Below are 20,327 nucleotides of genomic sequence, written 5' to 3' on the forward strand. Positions count from 1 at the left end.
GAGCTGTGAGGCTGCGGTGCTAACCACTGCGCCACTTCACTCTGCAATGTGCCACTCAGGCAAGAAGTTGCTTCTAACGTGGTCTCTCCTCTAATATTTCCCTTTCACACTGCAATATTTCACACAGTATTCCTTAGAAATTTCAAGCACAAAAGGCAACCACTTAGGAAATCTCGTCTTTGCCAGTTCTTATCCCACTCTCCTCTCTTCCCATTTGAACTCTATTCTGGTCTGGTCTCTATTTGCCCACACTTCTCAGCAAATTTTCACTGATGGGATGTACACTCCCATTCCTTATTTTCCTTTCCACTAATCCATCATGGCTTCCTGAAACCTTTTACAGTCCTCACCTTTTGCCAAACCTCCTACTTTAGAGTCATCAGCAAATTTGATCTCCTGATTCTATGGTCAAGACGATATCACCTATATATGCACAAAAAACAGAAGCAGCCTCAGCACTGATCCTTGGTCTATGACACTACCAGTTGGAGGAGCAGCCCTAACATTGTGCTCCTTTTAGGTAACCAAATTTCTATCCCTGCAACAGTATTTCCACTTATAACAATTCTCCTGTTAAATACCTCATCATATACCTTCTGAAAATCACATATACTACTATGAATGCCTTTCCTTTATACAATCAGTCACGTCATTAAAAACTTGTTAAATTTGTCAAACTAAGTAGGGGAGAAATTCATTCGCATAGCACTGCTTCAAGCACTGTACACAGATGACGTCAATTCCCCAGGGCAGATTGTGCCACAGAACACCACCTGCATGGCCCATGGTGTGTTTCTTCAATGACATCAGTGAGGCTATGGGGACAAATTTCTCCCCCAGCTTGTCTTTAATATAATCTTGAAGATCTCTATAAGGCCATTTCTCAGTCTTTTCTAGAGAAAAGAGCCCCAGCCTGTTCAAACTTTCCTATAAGTACCACCCTACCAAATTCACAACCATGAAAAATTCTTCATGGACCACGAAATCTTGGGTCCGCCGTGAAATCGGACATTTTGCAAACTTTGTGCATTTTTACTGATTGACACGAGGCTCAACTCGCTGATTGGTAGATGATGGAGGGTGTCCGGTGCAGTTTTGAGTGTAGCAGTCTCAAGTGTTACAAGACAAGCTAGAATCCCAGAATGAACAAATCAAAGTCAGCCACAACCATTACTAAAGCACATCGAATGAAAGAATTTGGAAGCCAAATTCTGCATGGCAATGGTGGTACGCTGTTTTGTATTGAGATGCAATGTTTTGTTGGATCACATACAGTGGGCAATGGTTCAGCATCACTTAGAGTCTGAAAGTAATTGCAGCAGAAACAGAACATCCAACGCCGCACTGCTAGAAAACAAACACACAAAAGAACAAGCAGCGATTGCTTCTTTTTTTAAGAAGCTGACCTCAGAAAATTGTTAAGTTGATTACAATGAAACTTGTGGATGCTTTTGCAAGCGCCGACATACCATTGGAAAAATGTGATCACCCAAAGCTGTGGGTATTCATTCAATGTAACGTACAAAATGGTAGTTACTTGCCAAGTGCAAATAAACTAAGCCAAGACTACCTACCGAAGGTTTTTGCTATACATTGCGAGGAGATCATCTCTGTGGAATGCAGAATCCCTCACCGAGCATGGCGCGGGCTGACAATTCCAACAATTGTCTGGATGCAGAGTGCACTGTGTCTAAACATGGGCAGGTTTTCACAGCGCAGAGACAGGGAATGAAGAAAGAGACAGTTGCAGGTTGCTCCATGCTCACATTCAACCACTGACTTCAGTGAGTAAAGAATGTGACCTGTTTATAGTCAGCTTTTTACAAAGCTTGAGTATACAATAAATGCCATTTGAAACCAGAAACCTCCTTTGTCTTCTTTTTTGTTTTAAATGGATCATTTTCAACACTGGAAATGTATGATATAGACATGTGAAATTCTTGATTCTTAAAATGCCATGACAGTGAAATTTGTAAATTTGGTCATAACATTCAAGGCTATGGGCCAACTGCTGGCAAATGGGATTAGGTAGACAGGTCAGGTGTCTTTAATGCATCGGTGCAGACTCGACGGGCCGAAGGGCCTCTTCTGCACTGTATTATTCTGTGATTCTGTGGTAGAGTCCTACCTATAAGGTATACCCCCTCAGTACTGGCATAATTCTAGTAATTCTTTTTTGCACCTTCTCCAGTGTCATTATATCCTATTTATAATATGGAGACCAGAACTATTCACAGTACTAGAAATGTCGTCTACACAAGTTTAACATAACTTGTCTGCTTTTCAATTCTCTCTCTGGAAATGAACCCCAAAGCTTTGTTTCCTTCTTAAGGCCTGATTAACCCATTTAACTTTAAATGATTTGTGGATCCATACCCCCAGATACAGCTGTCCTGTACCCCATTTAGACACTTCTTTTTTAAGGACTTATTCTTCCCATCAAGATGTACTACCTCACACTTATGTACTTTGAAGTTCACTTGCCAATTACACGCCCATTCTACAAGTTTATTAATGTCTTCCTGAATTTTGTCACAGTCCTCTTCTGTATTAACTACACCTTCCAATTCGCTGTCATCTGCAAATCTGGAAATTGTACTTCTGATGCACTTGTTCAAATTATTTATGTAAATGGTGAGCACCAGTGGTTCCAACACTGCTCTATCTTTAATACTTGTTCTCTGTTTTGTAGCTAGCTTGCTATCCAATTTGCTATTTGTTCCCTGACTCCACTGTGACAGCCTCAATTCTTTTAGAATTGAAATACAAAGGGCAGAAGTCATGCTTCAGCGATACAAAGCCTTGGTTAGACCACATCTAGGTCGGGATTTTATCCGGGTGACAGGGGTCTCGACATCCGGCAAAAGCGATGCCGAGAACGTCACATCGCCTCTTTTGTGGGAAGCTCGCCAAATCAAGTGCCAATTAGGTACTTAACTAGACAGCGACGGGCCTTCCATAGGATCAAGGATCCTGGTGGCTGAAGAGCTGCTGGCCAATCAGAAGCTGGCAGCTCTTTAACTGAGCAGCGCCACCCTGGAGGTGGTGGCTGCTACTGGTGGAGCACCCACCTGAGGCCCAGGAGCAGTGCTGGACCCAAGCCATAGGTCGGTGAGGGCAGGCGGGGTCTCACGGGGTGGGGGGAGGGGCGGGGGGGTCAGTGGCAGGGGCAGGAGTTGGCGTTCAGCAGGCCCCCCCTCTTCCTGCTACTGGGTCCCTCGTTCAGGCACTGTGCCCCCCCCCACCATCCCCCCAACCCACCCAGCAATCAGCCTGCATGGTATTTCCTGCCGTGCTTCCACTTAGCTAATTGTGGCAGAGGCAGGATGAGGCCTTTAATTAGGCATTAATTGCCCAGTTAATGGCCTCAATTGGCGGCGGGGTGGGAGGGCCATTCACAGGCGTTCCCGTCCTGGACTAAATTTCGGCAGAGGCGGGTAGGTGGGGCTCCCCCCTCCTCCCACCACCAAACCATCCGATTATATGCTCTCCCTGCCTCCAAATCTGCCACGGGGGAGAGCATAAAAATCTCCCCGATGTACTGTGAGCAGTTCTGGACACCACACCAGAGGAAATATATGGGCGGCACAGTGGCGCAGTGGTTAGCACCGCAGCCTCACAGCTCCAGGGACCCGGGTTTGATTCTGGGTACTGCCTGTGTGGAGTTTGCAAATTCTTCCTGTGACCGCGTGGGTTTTCGCTGGGTGCTCCTGTTTCCTCCCACAGCCAAAGACTTGCAGATTCATAGGTAAATTGGCCATTGTAAATTGCCCCTAGTGTAGGTAGGTGGTAGGGAATATGGGATTACTGTAGGGTTAGTATAAATGAGTGGTTGTTGGTCGGCACAGACTCGGTGGGCCGAAGGGCCTGTTACAGTGCTGTATCTCTAAATAAATAAAAATAAAAAATAAATTTTGGGCGGCGCAGTGGTTAGCACCGCAGCCTCACAGCTCCAGCGACCCGGGTTCAATTCTGGGTACTGCCTGTGTGGAGTTTGCAAGTTCTCCCTGTGATTGTGTGGGTTTCCTCCCACAGCCAAAAGACTTGCAGGTTGATAGGTAAATTGGCCATTATAAATTGCCCCTAGTATAGGTAGGTGGTAGGGGAATATAGGGACAGGTGAGGATGTGGTAGGAATATGGGATTAGTGTAGGATTAGTATAAATGGGTGGTTAATGGTTGGCACAGACTCGGTGGGCCGAAGGGCCTGTTTCAGTGCTGTATCTCTAAATCAAATAAAAAATCAAAATCATATTTGCCTTGGAAGGATTACAGTGTATATTTAGTAGAATGATATCTGGACTCCAACGGTTACGTTACGGGGAGAGATTACACAAATTATGGGTGTATTCCCTGGAATTTAGAAGCTTGAGGGGTGATTTGATTGAAATTTTCAAGATATTAAGGGAAGCAGGTAGAGTAGATAGAAATAAACTATTTCCACTAGTTGTGAAATCTAGGACTAGGAGTCACAGACAGATGTTAGAGTGTAGGCCTGAGGCTTGCAGCCACTATATTTTGTACTTTTTATGTTTTTGCATTTTATTTCTGCCTTGCATTTGCTTTGTTTTTGTTTTTTTAAAAAACTGTATTAAATCTGTAGTGAAGGCTACTTTGTAGACATTAACTGACATCAAAACAGCATTTGACTGAGTATGGCATCAAGGAGCCCTAGCAAAACTGAGGTCAATGAGAATCAGGGGGAAAACCCTCCGCTGGCTGGAGTCATACTGAGCGCAAAGGAAGATGGCTGTGGTTGTTGGAGGTCCATCATCTGAGCTCCAGGACATCACTGCAGGAGTTCCTCAGGGACAACCATCTTCAGCTGCTTCATCAATGATCTTCCTTCAATCATAAGGTCAGAAGTGGGGATGTTTGCTGATGATTGCACAATGTTCAGCACCATTCACGAATCCTCAAATACTGAAGCAGTCCATGTAGAAATGCAGCAAGACCTGGACAATATCTAGGCTTGGGCTGATAAGTGGCAAGTAACATTTGCGCCACACAAGTGCCAGGCAATGACCATCTCCAACAAGAGAGAATCTAACCTTCTCCCCTTGACATTCAATGGTATTACGATTGCTGAATTCCCCACTATCAACATCCTAGGGGCTACCATTGACCAGTAACTGAACTGGAGTAGCCCTATAAATACCGTGGCTACAAAAGCAGGCCAGAGGCTAGGAATCCTGCAGCGAGTAACTCACCTCCTGACTCCCCAAAGCCTGTCCACCATCTACAAGGCACAAGTCAGGAGTGTGATGGAATACTCTCCACTTGCCTGGATGGGTGCAGCTCCAACAACACTCATGAAGCTCGACACCATCCAGGACAAAGCAGCCCGCTTGATTGGCACCCCATCTACAAACATTCACTCCCTCCACCACCGACGCACAGTGGTAGCAGTGTGTACCATCTACAAGATGCACTGCAGCAATGCACCAACGCTCCTTAGACAGCACCTTCCAAACCCGTGACCTCTGCCAACTAGAAGGACAAGGGCAGCAAATACATGGGAACACCACCACCTGCAAGTTCCCCTCCAAGTCACACCCCATCCCGAGTTGGAACTATATCACCGTTCCTTCACTGTCGCTGGGTCAAAATCCTGGAACTCCCTTCCTAACAGCACAGTGGGTCTACCTACCCCACATGGACTGCAGCGGTTCAAGAAGGCAGCTCACCACCACCTTCTCAAGGGCAATTAGGGATGGGCAATAAATGCTGACATGGCCAGCGATGCCCACATCCCATGAATGAATAAAAAAAAAATAAAACTAAATGTCTGAGCTCTGATTAAGTTTAGCAATTAATCAACTATGTAATCAATTGTATATTATTAATTGTGAACTTGCATTTTCCCCAAGGATGCCTTTCTTTTGTTTCATGCTGGTCAAAGCAAGCTATGTTCACAGCTGTTGTTTTGTCTAAACTACTGCTTTTCTCCTCTTAAAAATAATGGTCGTTTCCCATTGTTTAAACAGAAGTCAGTTCTTATAGTATTCAATGACCCTTGAACTACAAGCCAGAACAATGGATAACCTTGCACATGGGGTGGTCCACTCTGGTGTGGTATCAGAAGATGGAGTTTAATTGATGGACAGTATAACCTAATTGATGGCAGGTGAGAGACACCATCAAAGGATGCGTCAACAGCCTGGGCAGCTTCATAGTGCCTGTGAGAAGAAATTGATAAGGACTCATGGTTGTCAAGACTCTTGTTTTGAGAAAGTCTGGATAGAAACCTCAGAACGTTGGAATGGAGCCAGAAATTGGACTTAAAGGGGCACAGCATCCAATGTTCGGGGCGCTGGAGTGGACTAGTCAACCATTGAAGACCACGGAGGAAGGGACGTCGATGGAGTGACTGATCGGAGAGTCCATCCCATGCAAGGTTCTCTGGAGACTTGGTAATGTATGTACTAAGGATGAACAGTACCATTTTGGGGAGCTGGCATCAACAGACTAATTTGGGGTTATAGCAGAGTGCTACAAGTTTTTTTTTGTCTTTCTATACTCTTTTCCTTCCTTTCTTTTTAATAAAGTTGTCTTTCCTTTTTATCATTAATAATTACTTAATAGTTACGCAATAAAATTACTGTTTTAATACATTATTTGGTGTTGAGCCACTCATTCCTGTTCCGTCTAAAGTACATCTCCGAATCGCCGCAAGGGGACTCCCAAGCCCTGCAAGAGCCAGATCTTTCAGCAGTGAAATTAAGTACCACTTCTACACGCAAAGGGTGGTAGGTATTTGGAACTCTCTTCCGCAAATAGCGACTGATGCTAGATCAATTATAAATTTTAAATCTGAGCTACATTAATCCCATATTCCCTACCACATCCCCACCATTCTCCTACCACCTACCTACACTAGGGGCAATTTACAATGGCCAATTTACCTATCAACCTGCAAGTCTTTGGCTGTGGGAGGAAACCGGAGCACCCGGCGGAAACCCACGCTGTCACAGGGAGAACTTGCAAACTCCGCACAGGCAGTACCCAGAACTGAACCCAGGTCGCTGGAGCTGTGAGGCTGCGGTACTAACCACTGCACCACCCACAGTGATAGTGATGGCAGATTCGATAGTCAGGGGAACAAACAGGTGTTTCTGTGGCCGCAGATGTAAATCCAAGATGGTGTGTTATCTCCCTGGTGCCAGGGTCAAGGATGTCAATGAATGGCTGCAGAACACCCTCAGCAGTCGTGGTCCACATTGGTATGTAGGTAGGAAGAGGGATGTGGTCCTGCAGAAAGGGTTTAGTGAGCTAGGTAAGAAACTCGCAAGCAGGACCTCAAAAGTAGCAATCTCCGGCTTACTCCCAGTACTACACGCAAGTAAGTATAGAAATAGGAGGACAGTACAGATAACTGCAGGGCTGGAAAGATGGTGCAGGAGGGAGGGCTTTAGATTTCTGAGGCACTGGGACCAGTTCTGGAGAACGTGGGACTTGTACAGGTCAAAGAGGTTGCACCTGAACAGAGCTGGGACAAATTTACTAGTGCTTTGGGAGGTTTTAAACTAATTTGGCAGGGGTGTGGGAACCAGGAGATAATACAAGAGAGGAACACCAAGGCGCACAGAGAATTGGAAGAGACAGATAGCACTGGAGTAGAAAATAAAAATGTATTAGGTGGGGTCAGAGTGAGGGTCCTCACAAACGTCACTCCCCCACACATCTGCTGACTGACGAAAACCCACAAGCTGGCTGAAACCATCCATGCTGCATCTCACATAACACTCCATAATGACATGTTCAATCCACCTATTGCCTGCCTTCCATCTCAGCGCCCCATAAGGAGCATCCTTCCCGAGTAAGATCTACCAGCAGACATCCTTTGGAAAAAGGAATGGGAAACACGGGAAGTCACTAACAAGTTCCTTGTGACAAACCCCAGGCTTCGAACTACCAAGGCGAGAGTGGTTGAGGACAAGCCAGGGCCCCCACGTAGCCAACCTCCACCGCTGGGAACTCAGTACAAGCTCCTTATGCATTTGTGGAAAAACACAAACAATGCTGCACATTACTGGAGATAGCAGAAGGGATTGCCATAATCTTCCAATCCTTCCTGGATAAGGGGGAGGTGCCAGAGGATTGGAGAGTGGCAAACGTGACACCCTTATTCAAGAAAGGGTGTAAGGACAGTCCTAGCAACTACCAGGCCAGTTAGTTTAACATCAGTGGTGGGTAAGGTTTTGTAAACAATAATCAGGAAAAATATCAACAGGCACTTAGCGAGGTTTGAGTTAATTACGAATAGCCAGCATGGATTTGTCAAAGGCAGGTCATGGTTGACTAATCCAACTGAATTCTTTGAAGAAGTAACATGTACTGTGGATAAAGGGGAACCGGTGGATGTACTGTATTTAGATTTCCAAAAGACATTTGATAGAGTGACACATCAAAGGTTACTGTAGAAAATAAAAGCTCATGGTGTAGTGGGTAACATTGGCATAGATAGAAGATTGGCTGATTAAAAGAAAACAAAGAGTAGGCAGAGATGGGTCATTTTCAGGTTGGCAAGATGCAACAAGTGGTGTGCCACAGGGAACAGTGCTGGGGCCTCAACAGCTTACAATTTATATAAATGACTTAGATGAAGGGACCGAACGTATGGTTGTTAAATTTGCTGATGACACAAAGATAGGTCAGAAAGTAAGCTGTGAAGAGGACATAAGGAGGCTACAAAGGGATATAGATAGGTTAAGAGAGTGGGCAAAAATCTGGCAAATAGAGTACTATGTGGGAAAATGTGAAATTGTCCATTTTGGCAGGAAGAATAAAATCTAAATGGTGAGAGATTGCAGAGGGATCTGAGTGGCCTAGTGTATGAATCATAAAAGGTTAGTATGCAGGTTACAGCAAATAATTAAGAAAGCTAATACTATGTTAGCATCTATAGTGAGGGGAATTGAATACAAAAGTAGGGAGGTTGTGCTTCAGCTATACAGGGCATTGGTGAAATCACTTCTGGAGTACTGTGTATGGTATTGGTCTCCTTATTTAAGGAAGGATGTAAATGCATTTGAAGCAGTTCAGAGAAAGTTTACTAGACCAATACCTGGAATGGACGGGTTGTCTTATGAGGAAAGGTGGACAGGCTAGGCTTGTATCCGCTGGAGTTTAGAAGAGTAAGAGGCGACTTGACTGAAACATATAAGGTCCTGAGGAATCTTGACAGGGTGAATGTGGAAAGGCTGGTTCCTCTTGTGGAAGAATCTAGAACTAGGGGTCACTGTTTAAAAATAAGGGGTCGTCCATCGAAGACAGAGATAGAGGAGAATTTTTTTCTCCCAGAGGGTTGAGTGTCTTTGGAACTCTCTTCCTCAAAAGGCAGTGGAAGCAGAGTCCTTGAACATTTTTAAGGCAGAGGTAGATAGATTTTTGATAAGTAAGAGGTGAAAGTTAATCAGGGGTAGGCGGGAATTTGGAGTTGAGGTTACAATCAAATCAGCCACGATCTTGTTGAATGGCGGAACAGGCTCGAGGGGCCGCGTGGCCTACTCGTGCTCCTAATTCGTATGTACATTCATCTGTCTGAATCTCAAAACTTGCTGCCAACACCAAACTTGAAGGTGCAGCAAACAGTGAGGATGATATGAACCACCTGCAACAGGACATAGATAGGCTAGCAGAATGGGCAGAGAGGTGGCAGGTGAAATTTAATACTGACAAGCGTGAGGTGTTGCAAGGGGTAGGGAGAGGCAAGGTGATTGGCTGGTGAGTAACTGCAGTTAGGGAATAACTCTAAATAGCTGGGTAAGTAACTAAAAGTAAAGAGAAAGCTCTACAATTTTTTTTTTACATAGTAGGTAGTGTTTTTTTTTTTAGGGACTCAAGGTCCCTAGTGTAAATCTAATTTTTGGGTAATTTAAGGGGATAAATTAAGGGTAAGCCATGGCAGGGCAGCTCGGCAACGTGGAATGCTCCTCCTGTGCAATGTGGGAAGTCAGGGACACTTCCAGTGTCCAGGGCGAACACGTGTGCAGGAAGTGTCTCCAGCTGCAGCTACTCGAAATCCGTGTTTTGGATCTGGAGCGGCAGCTGGAGACACTGTGGAGCATCCATGAGGTTGAGATCATTGTGGATAGCATGTACAGGGACGTGGCCACACCGCAGGCCCAGATGAAATGTATCCCAGGCTGTTATGTGAGGCAGGGGAGGAGATAGCAGGGGCTCTGACACAAATTTTCAAATCCTCTCTGGCCACAGGAGAGGTACCAGAGGATTGGAGGACAGCAAATGTGATACCATTATTCAAGAAGGGTAGCAGGGATAAAGCAGGTAATTACAGGCTGGTGTGTCCAACATCAGTGGTAGGGAAACTACTGGAAAAAATTCTGAGGGACAGGATTAATCTCCACTTTGAGAGGCAGGGATTAATCAGGGATAGTCAGCATGGCTTTGTCATGGGGAGATTGTGTCTAACTAACTTGATTGAATTTTTAGAGGCGGTAACTAGAAATGTAGATGAGGAGGGTAAGGCAGTTGATGTAGTCTACATGGACTTCAGTAAGGCTTTTGTTAAGGTCCCGCATGGGAGATTGGTCAAGAAGGTAAGAGCCCATGGGATCTAGGGCAATTTGGCAAATTGGATCCAAAATTGGCTTAGTGGCAGGAGGCAGAGGGTGATGGTCGAGGGTTGTTTTTGTGAGTGGAAGCCTGTGACCAGTGGTGTACCACAGGGATATGTGCTGGGTCCCTTGCTGTTTGTAGTGTACATTAATGATTTAGACGTGAATATAGGAGGTATGATAAGTAAGTTCACAGATGACATGAAAATTGGTGGTGTCGTAAATAGTGAGGAAGAAAGCCTTAGATTACAGGAACACTTTTTTTTTATTTTAAGGGTGGCACAGTGGTTAGCACCGCAGCCTCACAGCTCCAGGGACCCGGGTTCGATTCTGGGTACTGCCTGTGTGGAGTTTGCAAGTTCTCCCTGTGACCGCGTGGGTTTTCACCGGGTGCTCCGGTTTCCTCCCACAGCCAAAGACTTGCAGGTGATAGGTAAATTGGCCGTTGTAAATTGCCCCTAGTGTAGGTAGGTGGTAGGGAATATGGGATTATTGTAGGGTTAGTATAAAAGGTGGTTGTTGGTCGGCACAGACTCGGTGGGCCGAAGGGCCTGTTTCAGTGCTGTATCTCTAAATAAATAAAATAAATAAATATAGATGGGCTGGTAAGATGGGTGCAGCAATGGTAAATGGAATTTAATCCTGACAAGTGTGAGGTAATGCATTTTGGGAGGACTAACAAGGCAAGGAAATATACAATGGATGGTAGGACCCTAGGAAATACAGAGGGCCAGAGGGACCTTGATGTACTTGTCCATAGATCACTGAATGCAGCAGCACAGGTAGATAAGGTGTTTAGGAAGGCATATGGGATACTTGCCTTTATTAGCCGAGGCATAGAATATAAGAGCAGGGAAGTTATGATAGAGCTGTATAAAATGCTAGGTAGGCCACAGCTGGAGTACTGTGTACAGTTCTGGGCACCACACTATAGGAAGGATGTGATTGCCCTGGAGAGGGTGCAGAGGAGATTCACCAGGATGTTGCCTGGACTGGAGTATTTCAGCTATGAAGAGAGCCTGAAAAGGCTAGGGTTGTTTTCCTTAGAGCAGAGAAGGCTGAGGGGGCACATGATTGAGGTATACAAAATTATGAGGAACATTGATAGGTTAGATAGGAAGAAACTTTTTCCCTTAGCGGAGGTGTCAATAACTAGGGGGCATAGATTTAAGGTCAGGGATAGGAGGTTTACAGGGAATTTGAGGAAAATAATTTTCACTCAGAGGGTGACTGGAATCTGGAACACACTGCCTGAAGAGGTGGTAGAGGCAGGAACCCTCACAACATTTTAGTAGTATTTAGGTGAGCACTTGAAACGCCATAGCATACAAGGCTACAGGCCAAGTGCAGGAAAATGGGATTAGAATAGTTAGGTCCTTGATGGCTGGCACAGACACGATGGGCCGAAGGGCCTGCTTCTGTGCTGTATAACTCTATGACTGTAATATATGCTTAATGGCACAGTTCTAAAGAATGCGCAGGAACAGAGTGACCTGGGGGTGCTTGTGCATTGATCTTTGAAGGTAGCAGGACATATTGAGAGAGTAGTTAGCAAAGCATATGGGTTCTTGGGCTTTATAAATACATTGAGTACAAAAGCAGGGAAGTCATGCTGAACCTATATAAAGCTCTGGTTAGGCCCCAACTTGAGTATTATGTCTAGGTCTGGTCACCACACTTTAGAAAGGATATGAGGGCCCTTGAGAGGCTACCGAGGAGATTTACTAGTATGATTCCTGGGTTGGGGGATTTTAGTTACAAGGTTAGGCTGGAATAGCTGGGCTTGTTCTCCTTAGAATAAAGGAGATTGAGGGGAGATTTAATAGAAGTGTACAAGATTATGATAGGCTTAGATAAGTTAAACAAGGAAAAACTGTTCCCATTAACAAATGGTACAAGGACTAGGGACACAGATTGAAAGTTTTGGGCAAAAGATGCAGGGGGAATGAGAGGCAGCACATTATTACGCAGCAGGTGGTAATGACCTAGAACTCAGTGCCCACAAGGGTTGTGGAAGCAGAGACAATCACTGACTTCAAGGAGGAAGTTGGATGGCCATCTGAGAAATAGATTTGCAGGGCTAAGGGGATTGAGCTGGGGAGTGGGACTGACTACATAGCTCCGCAAAGAGCCGGCATGGACTTGATGGGCTGAATGGCCTTCTTCCGTATTGTAAATCCCTGTTTCCATAAAGAATAATGTCCACAATATCATAAAAATAAGAAATGCTAGCTGGCTGTATTTGGAAGCTTTCAGGATTATGAAAGCGATTGACTGATAAATAATCTGTTTATGGTGAATGGTTTAAATATCAAGGGACAAAATTATTTAGGAATAGCTTCAGTAATTTTCAGAGCAAATTGGACAGGCCCATTCTGAGAAAATCAATTGAGATGTAGGGAGCCAATTGTGTATTCTGTTTTTAAACTTTGGGGGAAACAATTTTTTTTCCAGTCCTGGTTATTTCTATGTACATGAGAAAGAAAGGAATAAAAAGTCATGTTGATCAGGTGAGGTGAAGAAAGTTGAGAGAAGCTTCAACACCAGCATAGATCTATTGGGCCAAATGGCCTGTTTTGGTGCTTTTAATTCTATGTAAGTGCAAATTTACCTGGCACATTTCTGTAATTGTGTCATCAAATACTCCACCAGCATCATCAGCACCTTCCCCGATCAGCTTCACTTTCCAGGCTCGTGATGGAAGCCTCAGTTCGGAGGCATTGAGCTGCACAACTTGCTTGGCAATCTGAATGAAGATAGGCTTGGTAGATCGACCCCTGTATGTCACATATACATACAACTAAACATAATGGCTACACATTTTACGTGAAAATTTAAAAAATGCAGCACTCGTGCCACAAATGTCATGCAACAATATATGGATGGTTTATTGAAGAAATTTCCATTTCCAGAATTATGATTAAAGTTTTTTACAACCTGACAAAAGAAATTCTGATTCATAAATAAGATTGCAATTCTGCAGTTAATTCACTTAAAGCCCATCGCATGCTGTGGGAAGCAATGACCTGCCTGTCTGATCTAGCATTGTGCTAACATTAAAGCAGCAAAAATACTGAGCTGATTTTTAACACTAGCATGACTCAGTATGTAAGTGACAAACTTCAAGATGAGATGTACCCCGAGATGGGTCTTGTTGGCTCACATTATGTAAATAACAAATTCATTTACAGTACAGGGACACTGGTTAGCTCAGTTGGCTAGCACATGGTTCAGAACAATGTCAACAGTGCGGGTTCAATTCCTGTTCTGATCTGAGGAAGACAATGGGAGACCACCTCACATACCCTCTTGGTCATGCTCATCTCTCCTGAGTGGTGACAAAGACCCGCCCTTGGGCAGACTGCCAGCACGGCACAGCATGTACAGTACAAAAGCAGTACAGATTTTCAGATAAATCCTCATTCTTAGCATTTAGACTGTTTTCAAGGTGTCTGTATATGATCTTCACATAGAAATCTGAATATGAAATTTGTTTGAATTAAATTAGAATTTATCAAATTAACTCGAGTCCTGGCCTCAACCATCCTTCCTGATGACCTGTTGTCAATTACCCTCTCACGTGAAAAACCTCCAGATATCAGTGCCTTTTGGAACCCTGAACTTCGGACCTCTTATCCTGCTGTGTTGATATATCTGAAAGTAATTTCCTCAATTTTCTTTCTCCATCCTGTTAAACATTGTACATACTTGGCTGCCCTCTCAGATTCTTCTTTTTACAGCTGAAAAACCTTGATTTATAATTTCATAATTTAGTCCTCTTAACACCAGTGATCAAAAGTGAACTCAAGCAGCCTTCACCTTGGATACATTTTGGTAATACTTTCAATAATATCAGTGTTATTTACCCGTGGTTTTTCTCAGAATTACTTATTCCCCAATCCTCTCTTTAGCAGGAAAACAATCTTCCATCAATTTCAGCACTTTAAATTTGTTTCTTTTAGAAACAATCACGAGGAACAGGAGTAAGACATTCAAGCCCCTCGAGCCTGTTCAGCCATTCAAGTAAATAATTGCCAATTTATATCTTAACACCATCTACCCATCTTGGTGCTATAACTCTAAATACCCTTGGAATACAAAAATCTATCAACCTCAGTTTTTACGTTTCCAATTGGCCTAGCCTCAACAGCCTTTTGGGGGGGGGGGGGGCGGGGTGGAAGAGAGAATTTCAGACCTACTCTACTGACTGTGTGAAGAAGTACTTCCTGACATTATCCCTGAATGGCCTAGCTCTAATTGTAAGGTTCTGTCCTGTCCCTTTGTTCTGGACTTCTCCGCTAGAGGAAATTGTTTCTCTTCATCTACCATATCAATTATGTTAAACACCTCAATTAAATCATCCCATAGCCTTCTAATCAAGGATCAAGGGAATACAAGACAAGACTAGTTTATACAATCTATGCTCATAATTTAACCCTTTTAGCCCCAGCACCTTTCAGGTGACTCTGCACTGCAACTCTCTAAGGCCAATATATCCTTTCCGAGTTGCCGTGCCCAAAACTAAATGCAGTGCTCAATATTGGGTCTAACTAGGGGTTTCTATAACTGTAATTTCAACCCCTTTGCATTCCAGCCTTGAGATGAGGGCCAACATTCCATTAGCTTTTTAAATTAGTTTTGTATTTACCCAGCAGCTTTTAGTGATTTCTCACATTGCCACAGTTTTACCCATTCACTTTGCCAATGTCCGTATGCAACTTTCTGCTCCCATCTACACTCTACACTGCACCACCTAGCTTAATGTCGTCAGTAAGTTTAGCTATACGGCTCCCTATTTCTTCATCCACATCATTTATAAATAGAGTGAAAAGCTGAGGCCCCTGAACAGATCTCTGGGGACAACACTAGTAACATCCTTATAATTTGAGTACAAATCCCTTATCACTACTCTCATTATCCATACTTTCTGTCAAGGGAACCAAGGGACTTGTGAAAATGAGGAACTGAAAGAAGTTATTATTAATAAAAAGAGATAGCACTCGAAAAATTAAAAATTAACTGGATTGAAGTTTGATAAATCCCCTGGACCAGATGAGCTACATCCCAGAATGCAGAAGGTTATCTATAGATATAGTGGATGCATTGGTGGTTATATTTCAAAATTCTACAGATTCTGGAAAGGTTCCTGCAGATTTGAAAGTAGCAAATGTAACCCCACTATTTAAGAAAGGAGGGAGAGAGAAAATGGAGAACTACAGACCTGTTAGTATGAGGTCAGTAGTAGGGAAACTGTTAGAATCTATTATAAAGGAGGTGATAACTGGACACTTAGAATATAATGATATGATTGGGCAGCGTCAACATGGATTTATGAAAGGGAACCCATGTTTGACAAACCTGTTGGGAGGGTTTTTTGAGGATGTTACTTACAGCATAGGTAAAAGAGAACCAGTAGATGTGGTGTATTTGGATCTTCAGAAGGCTTTTGATAAGGTCCGACAGGAGGTTAGTAAACAAAATTAGAGCACATGGGATGGGGGTAATATACTGGTATGAATTGAGAGCTGGTTAACAAACAGGAAACAGAGTAGGAATAAACGGGTCATTGTCAAGATGGCAGAATGTTACTAATGGGGTACCTCAACAATCAGAGCTTGGGCCACAGCTGTTCATAAACTATATCAATGATTTGGATGTGGGGACCAAATGTAACAAAGAACAAAGAACAGTACAGCACAGGAACTGGCCATTCAGACCTCCAAGTCTGCGCCGATCTTGATGCCTGCCTAAACTAAAACCTTCTGCACTTCCGGGGTCCGTATCCCTCTATTCCCATCCTATTCATGTATTTGTCAAGATGCCTCTTAAACATCTCTATGGTACCTGCTTCCACCACCTCCCCGGCAACAAGTTCCAGGCGCTCACCACCCTCTGTGTAAAGAACTTGCCTCGCACATCCCCTCTAAACTTTGCCCCTCTCACCTTAAACCCATGTCCCCTAGTAACTGACTCTTCCACCCTGGGAAAAAGTTTCTGACTATCCGCTCTGTCCATGCCGCTCATAACTTTGTAAACCTCGATCATGTCGCCCCTCCACCACCGTCGGTCCAGTGAAAACAATCCGAGTTTATCCAACCTCTCCTCATAGCTAATGCCCTCCAGACCAGGCAACATCCTGGTAAACCTCTTCTGTACCCTCTCCAAAGCCTCCACGTCCTTCTGGTAGTGTGGCGACCAGAATTGCACGCAATATTCTAAGTGTGGCCTAACTAAAGTTCTGTATTTTAAAGCTGCAGCATGACTTGCCTATTTTCATACTCTATGCCCCGACCGATGAAGGCAAGCATGCCGTATGCCTTCTTGACTACCTTATCCACCTGCGTTGCCACTTTCAGTGACCTTTGGACCTGTACGCCCAGATCTCTCTGCCTGTCAATACTCCGAAGGGTTCTGCCATTTACTGTATACTTCCCACCTGCATTAGACCTTCCAAAATGCATTACCTCACATTTGTCTGGATTAAACTCCATCTGCCAATTCTCCGCCCAAGTCTCCAACCGATCTATATACTGCTGTATCCTCTGACAATCCTCATCACTGTCCGCAACTCCACCAACCTTTGTGTCGTCCGCAAACTTACTAATCAGACCAGCTACATTTTCCTCCAAATCATTTATATATACTACAAACAGCAAAGGTCCCAGCACTGATCCCTGCGTAACACCACTAGTCACATCCCTCCATTCAGAAAAGCACCCTTCCACATTTGGTGATGACGCAAAACTAGGTGGGAAAGTAAGTTGTGAGGGGAATACAAGAAGGCTTCAAAGGGACTTGAACAGGCTAAGTGAATGGGCAAGAACATGGCAGATGGAATATAATGTGAATAAGTGTGAAGTTATCCACTTTGGTAGGGAAAAAACAGAAAGACAGAGCATGTCTTAAATGGAGAGAGGTTGGGAAGTGTTGCTGTCGAAAGGGACCTGGATGTCCTTGTTCATGAGTCACGAAAAGCCAGCACGCAGGTGGAGCAAGCAATTAGGAGGGCAAATAGTATGTTAGCGTTCATCGCAAGGGGTTTTGAGTACAGGAGTAAAGATGTCTTGCTGCAATTGTATAGAGCTTTAGTGAGACCACACTTGGAGTATTGAGTACAACTTTGGTCTACTCATATCTAAGGAAGGATATACTTGCCATAGAGGGAGTGCAATGGTGGTTCACCAGACTAACCCCTGGGACGGTAGGATTGTCTTATGAGGAAACTAGCATGTATTCTCTAGAGTTCTGAAGAATGAGAGGTGATCTCATTGAAACTTAGAAAATTCTTACAGGGTGTGACAGGGTGGATATAGATGGGATGTTTCCCCTGGCTGGTGAGTCTAGAACCAGGGGACATAGTCTCAGAATAAGGGGTAGGCCATTAAGACTGAGATGAGGAGGAATTTCTTCACTCAAAGGGTGGTGAATCTTTGGAATTCTCTACCCCAGAGGGCTGTGGAGGCTCAATCATTGAGCACGTTCAAGACAGAAATCGATAGATATCTGGATACTAATGACATCTAGGGATATGGGGATAGCACAGGAAAGTGGCTTTGAGATAGATGATCAGCCATGATTTAATTGAATGCTGGAGCAGGCTTGACAAGCTGAATGGCCGACTCCTGCTCCAATGTTTACTTCCTAATCAATTGCCTAACCATGTCAATAGGTTGGCTCCAAAATCTACGTGCACTCATTTTTGTTAACATGCTCTTACATGGAAATTGATCAAACGCCTTCTGGAAGTCCATTCAAGTAATCATTCAGAGACACTCCCTCATCTACCACATTAGTTATGTTCTCCAAAAATTCAAGTAGGTTCGTTCGACATGATTTCCCGTTTACAAATCTGTGCTGGCGCACTCTGATCAATATTTGTCACTCTCTCCCTAATAGATTCTAATAACATCCCCACAACAAATGTTAGACTAATAGACCTAAAGAGTCATAGAAAAATACAGGACTGAAACAGGCCCTTCGGCCCACCGAGTCTGTGCTGACCATCAACCACCCATTTATACTAAATCCTACATTTATCCTTATTCCCTACCACATCCCCTCAATTCTCCTACCACCTACCTACACTAGGGGCAATTTACAATGGCCAATTTACCTATCAACCTGCAAGTCTTTGGCTGTGGGAGGAAACCGGAGCACACGGCGGAAACCCTCGCGGTCACAAGCAGAACTTGCAAACTCCGCACAGGCAGTACCCAGAACTGACCCCGGGTCGCTGGAGTTGCGAGGCTGCCTTGCTAACCACTGCGCCACCCTATATCTAACTAAGTTTATCTCTCCTACTCTTTAGAATTAGAATTAGAACATTACAGCGCAGTACAGGCCCTTCGGCCCTCGATGTTGCGACGACCTGTGAAACCATCTGACCTACACTATTCCATTTTCATCTATATGTCTATCCAATGACCACTTAAATGCCCTTAAAGTTGGCGAGTCTACTACTGTTGCAGGCAGGGCGTTCCACGCCCCTACTACTCTGAGTAAAGAAACTACCTCTCACATCTGTCCTATATCTATCTCTTTCTTTTGGGCCTCCTTATCTCGAGAGACAATGGATACGCGCCTGGAGGTGGTCAGTGGTTTGTGAAGCAGCGCCTGGAGTGGCTATAAAGGCCAATTCTGGAGTGACAGGCTCTTCCACAGGTGCTGCAGAGAAATTTGTTTGTTGGGGCTGTTGCACAGTTGGCTCTCCCCTTGCGCCTCTGTCTTTTTTCCTGCCAACTACTAAGTCTCTTCGACTCGCCACAATTTAGCCCTGTCTTTATGGCTGCCCGCCAGCTCTGGCGAATGCTGGCAACTGACTCCCACGACTTGTGATCAATGTCAAACGATTTCATGTCACGTTTGCAGACGTCTTTATAACGGAGACATGGACGGCTCTATCACCCCTCAACTTAAAGCTATGTCCCCTCGTGTTTGCCATCACCATCCGAGGAAAAAGACTCTCACTATCCACCCTATCTAACCCTCTGATTATCTTATATGTCTCTATTAAGTCACCTCTCCTCCTCCTTCTCTCCAACGAAAACAACCTCAATTCCCTCAGCCTTTCCTCATAAGACCTTCCCTCCATACCAGGCAACATCCTAGTAAATCTCCTCTGCACCCTTTCCAAAGCTTCCACATCCTTCCTATAATGCGGTGACCAGAACTGCACGCAATACTCCAGGTGCGGTCTCACCAGAGTTTTGTACAGCTGCAGCATGACCTCGTGGCTCCGAAACTCGATCCCCCTACTAATAAAAGCTAACACACCATATGCCTTCTTAACAGCCCTATTAACCTGGGTAGCAACCTTCAGGGATTTATGCACCTGGACACCAAGATCTCTCTGTTCATCTACACTACCAAGAATCTTCCCATTAGCCCAGTACTCTGCATTCCTGTTACTCCTTCCAAAGTGAATCACCTCGCACTTTTCCGCATTAAACTCCATTTGCCATCTCTCAGCCCAGCTCTGCAGCCTATCTATGTCCCTCTGTACCCCACAACATCCTTCGGCACTATCCACAACTCCACCGACCTTAGTGTCATCCGCAAATTTACTAACCCACCCTTCTACACCCTCTTCCAGGTCATTTATAAAAATGACAAACAGCAGTGGCCCCAAAACAGATCCTTGCGGTACACCACTAGTAACTAAACTCCAGGATGAACATTTGCCATCAACCACCACCCTCTGTCTTCTTTCAGCTAGCCAATTTCTGATCCAAAGCTCTAAATCACCTT

General features: G+C 44.4%; 1 protein-coding gene across 7 annotated transcripts in view; it reads right to left on the reverse strand.

Annotated features, from left to right (window-relative positions):
• The window catches only part of LOC137370144 (probable E3 ubiquitin-protein ligase HERC1), a 480,710-nt gene that overhangs the window by 51,640 nt on the left and 408,743 nt on the right, over window positions 1-20,327 (reverse strand). For all 7 annotated transcript variants that reach the window (XM_068032400.1, XM_068032409.1, XM_068032373.1 and 4 more), the window contains one exon: window positions 13,192-13,357. In XM_068032400.1, coding sequence (XP_067888501.1) covers window positions 13,192-13,357 — 166 coding nt within the window. The remainder of the gene's footprint in view (window positions 1-13,191; window positions 13,358-20,327) is intronic.

This window comes from Heterodontus francisci, chromosome 1 (genome assembly GCF_036365525.1).
Source record: "Heterodontus francisci isolate sHetFra1 chromosome 1, sHetFra1.hap1, whole genome shotgun sequence".
Taxonomy (NCBI): Eukaryota; Metazoa; Chordata; class Chondrichthyes; order Heterodontiformes; family Heterodontidae; genus Heterodontus; species Heterodontus francisci.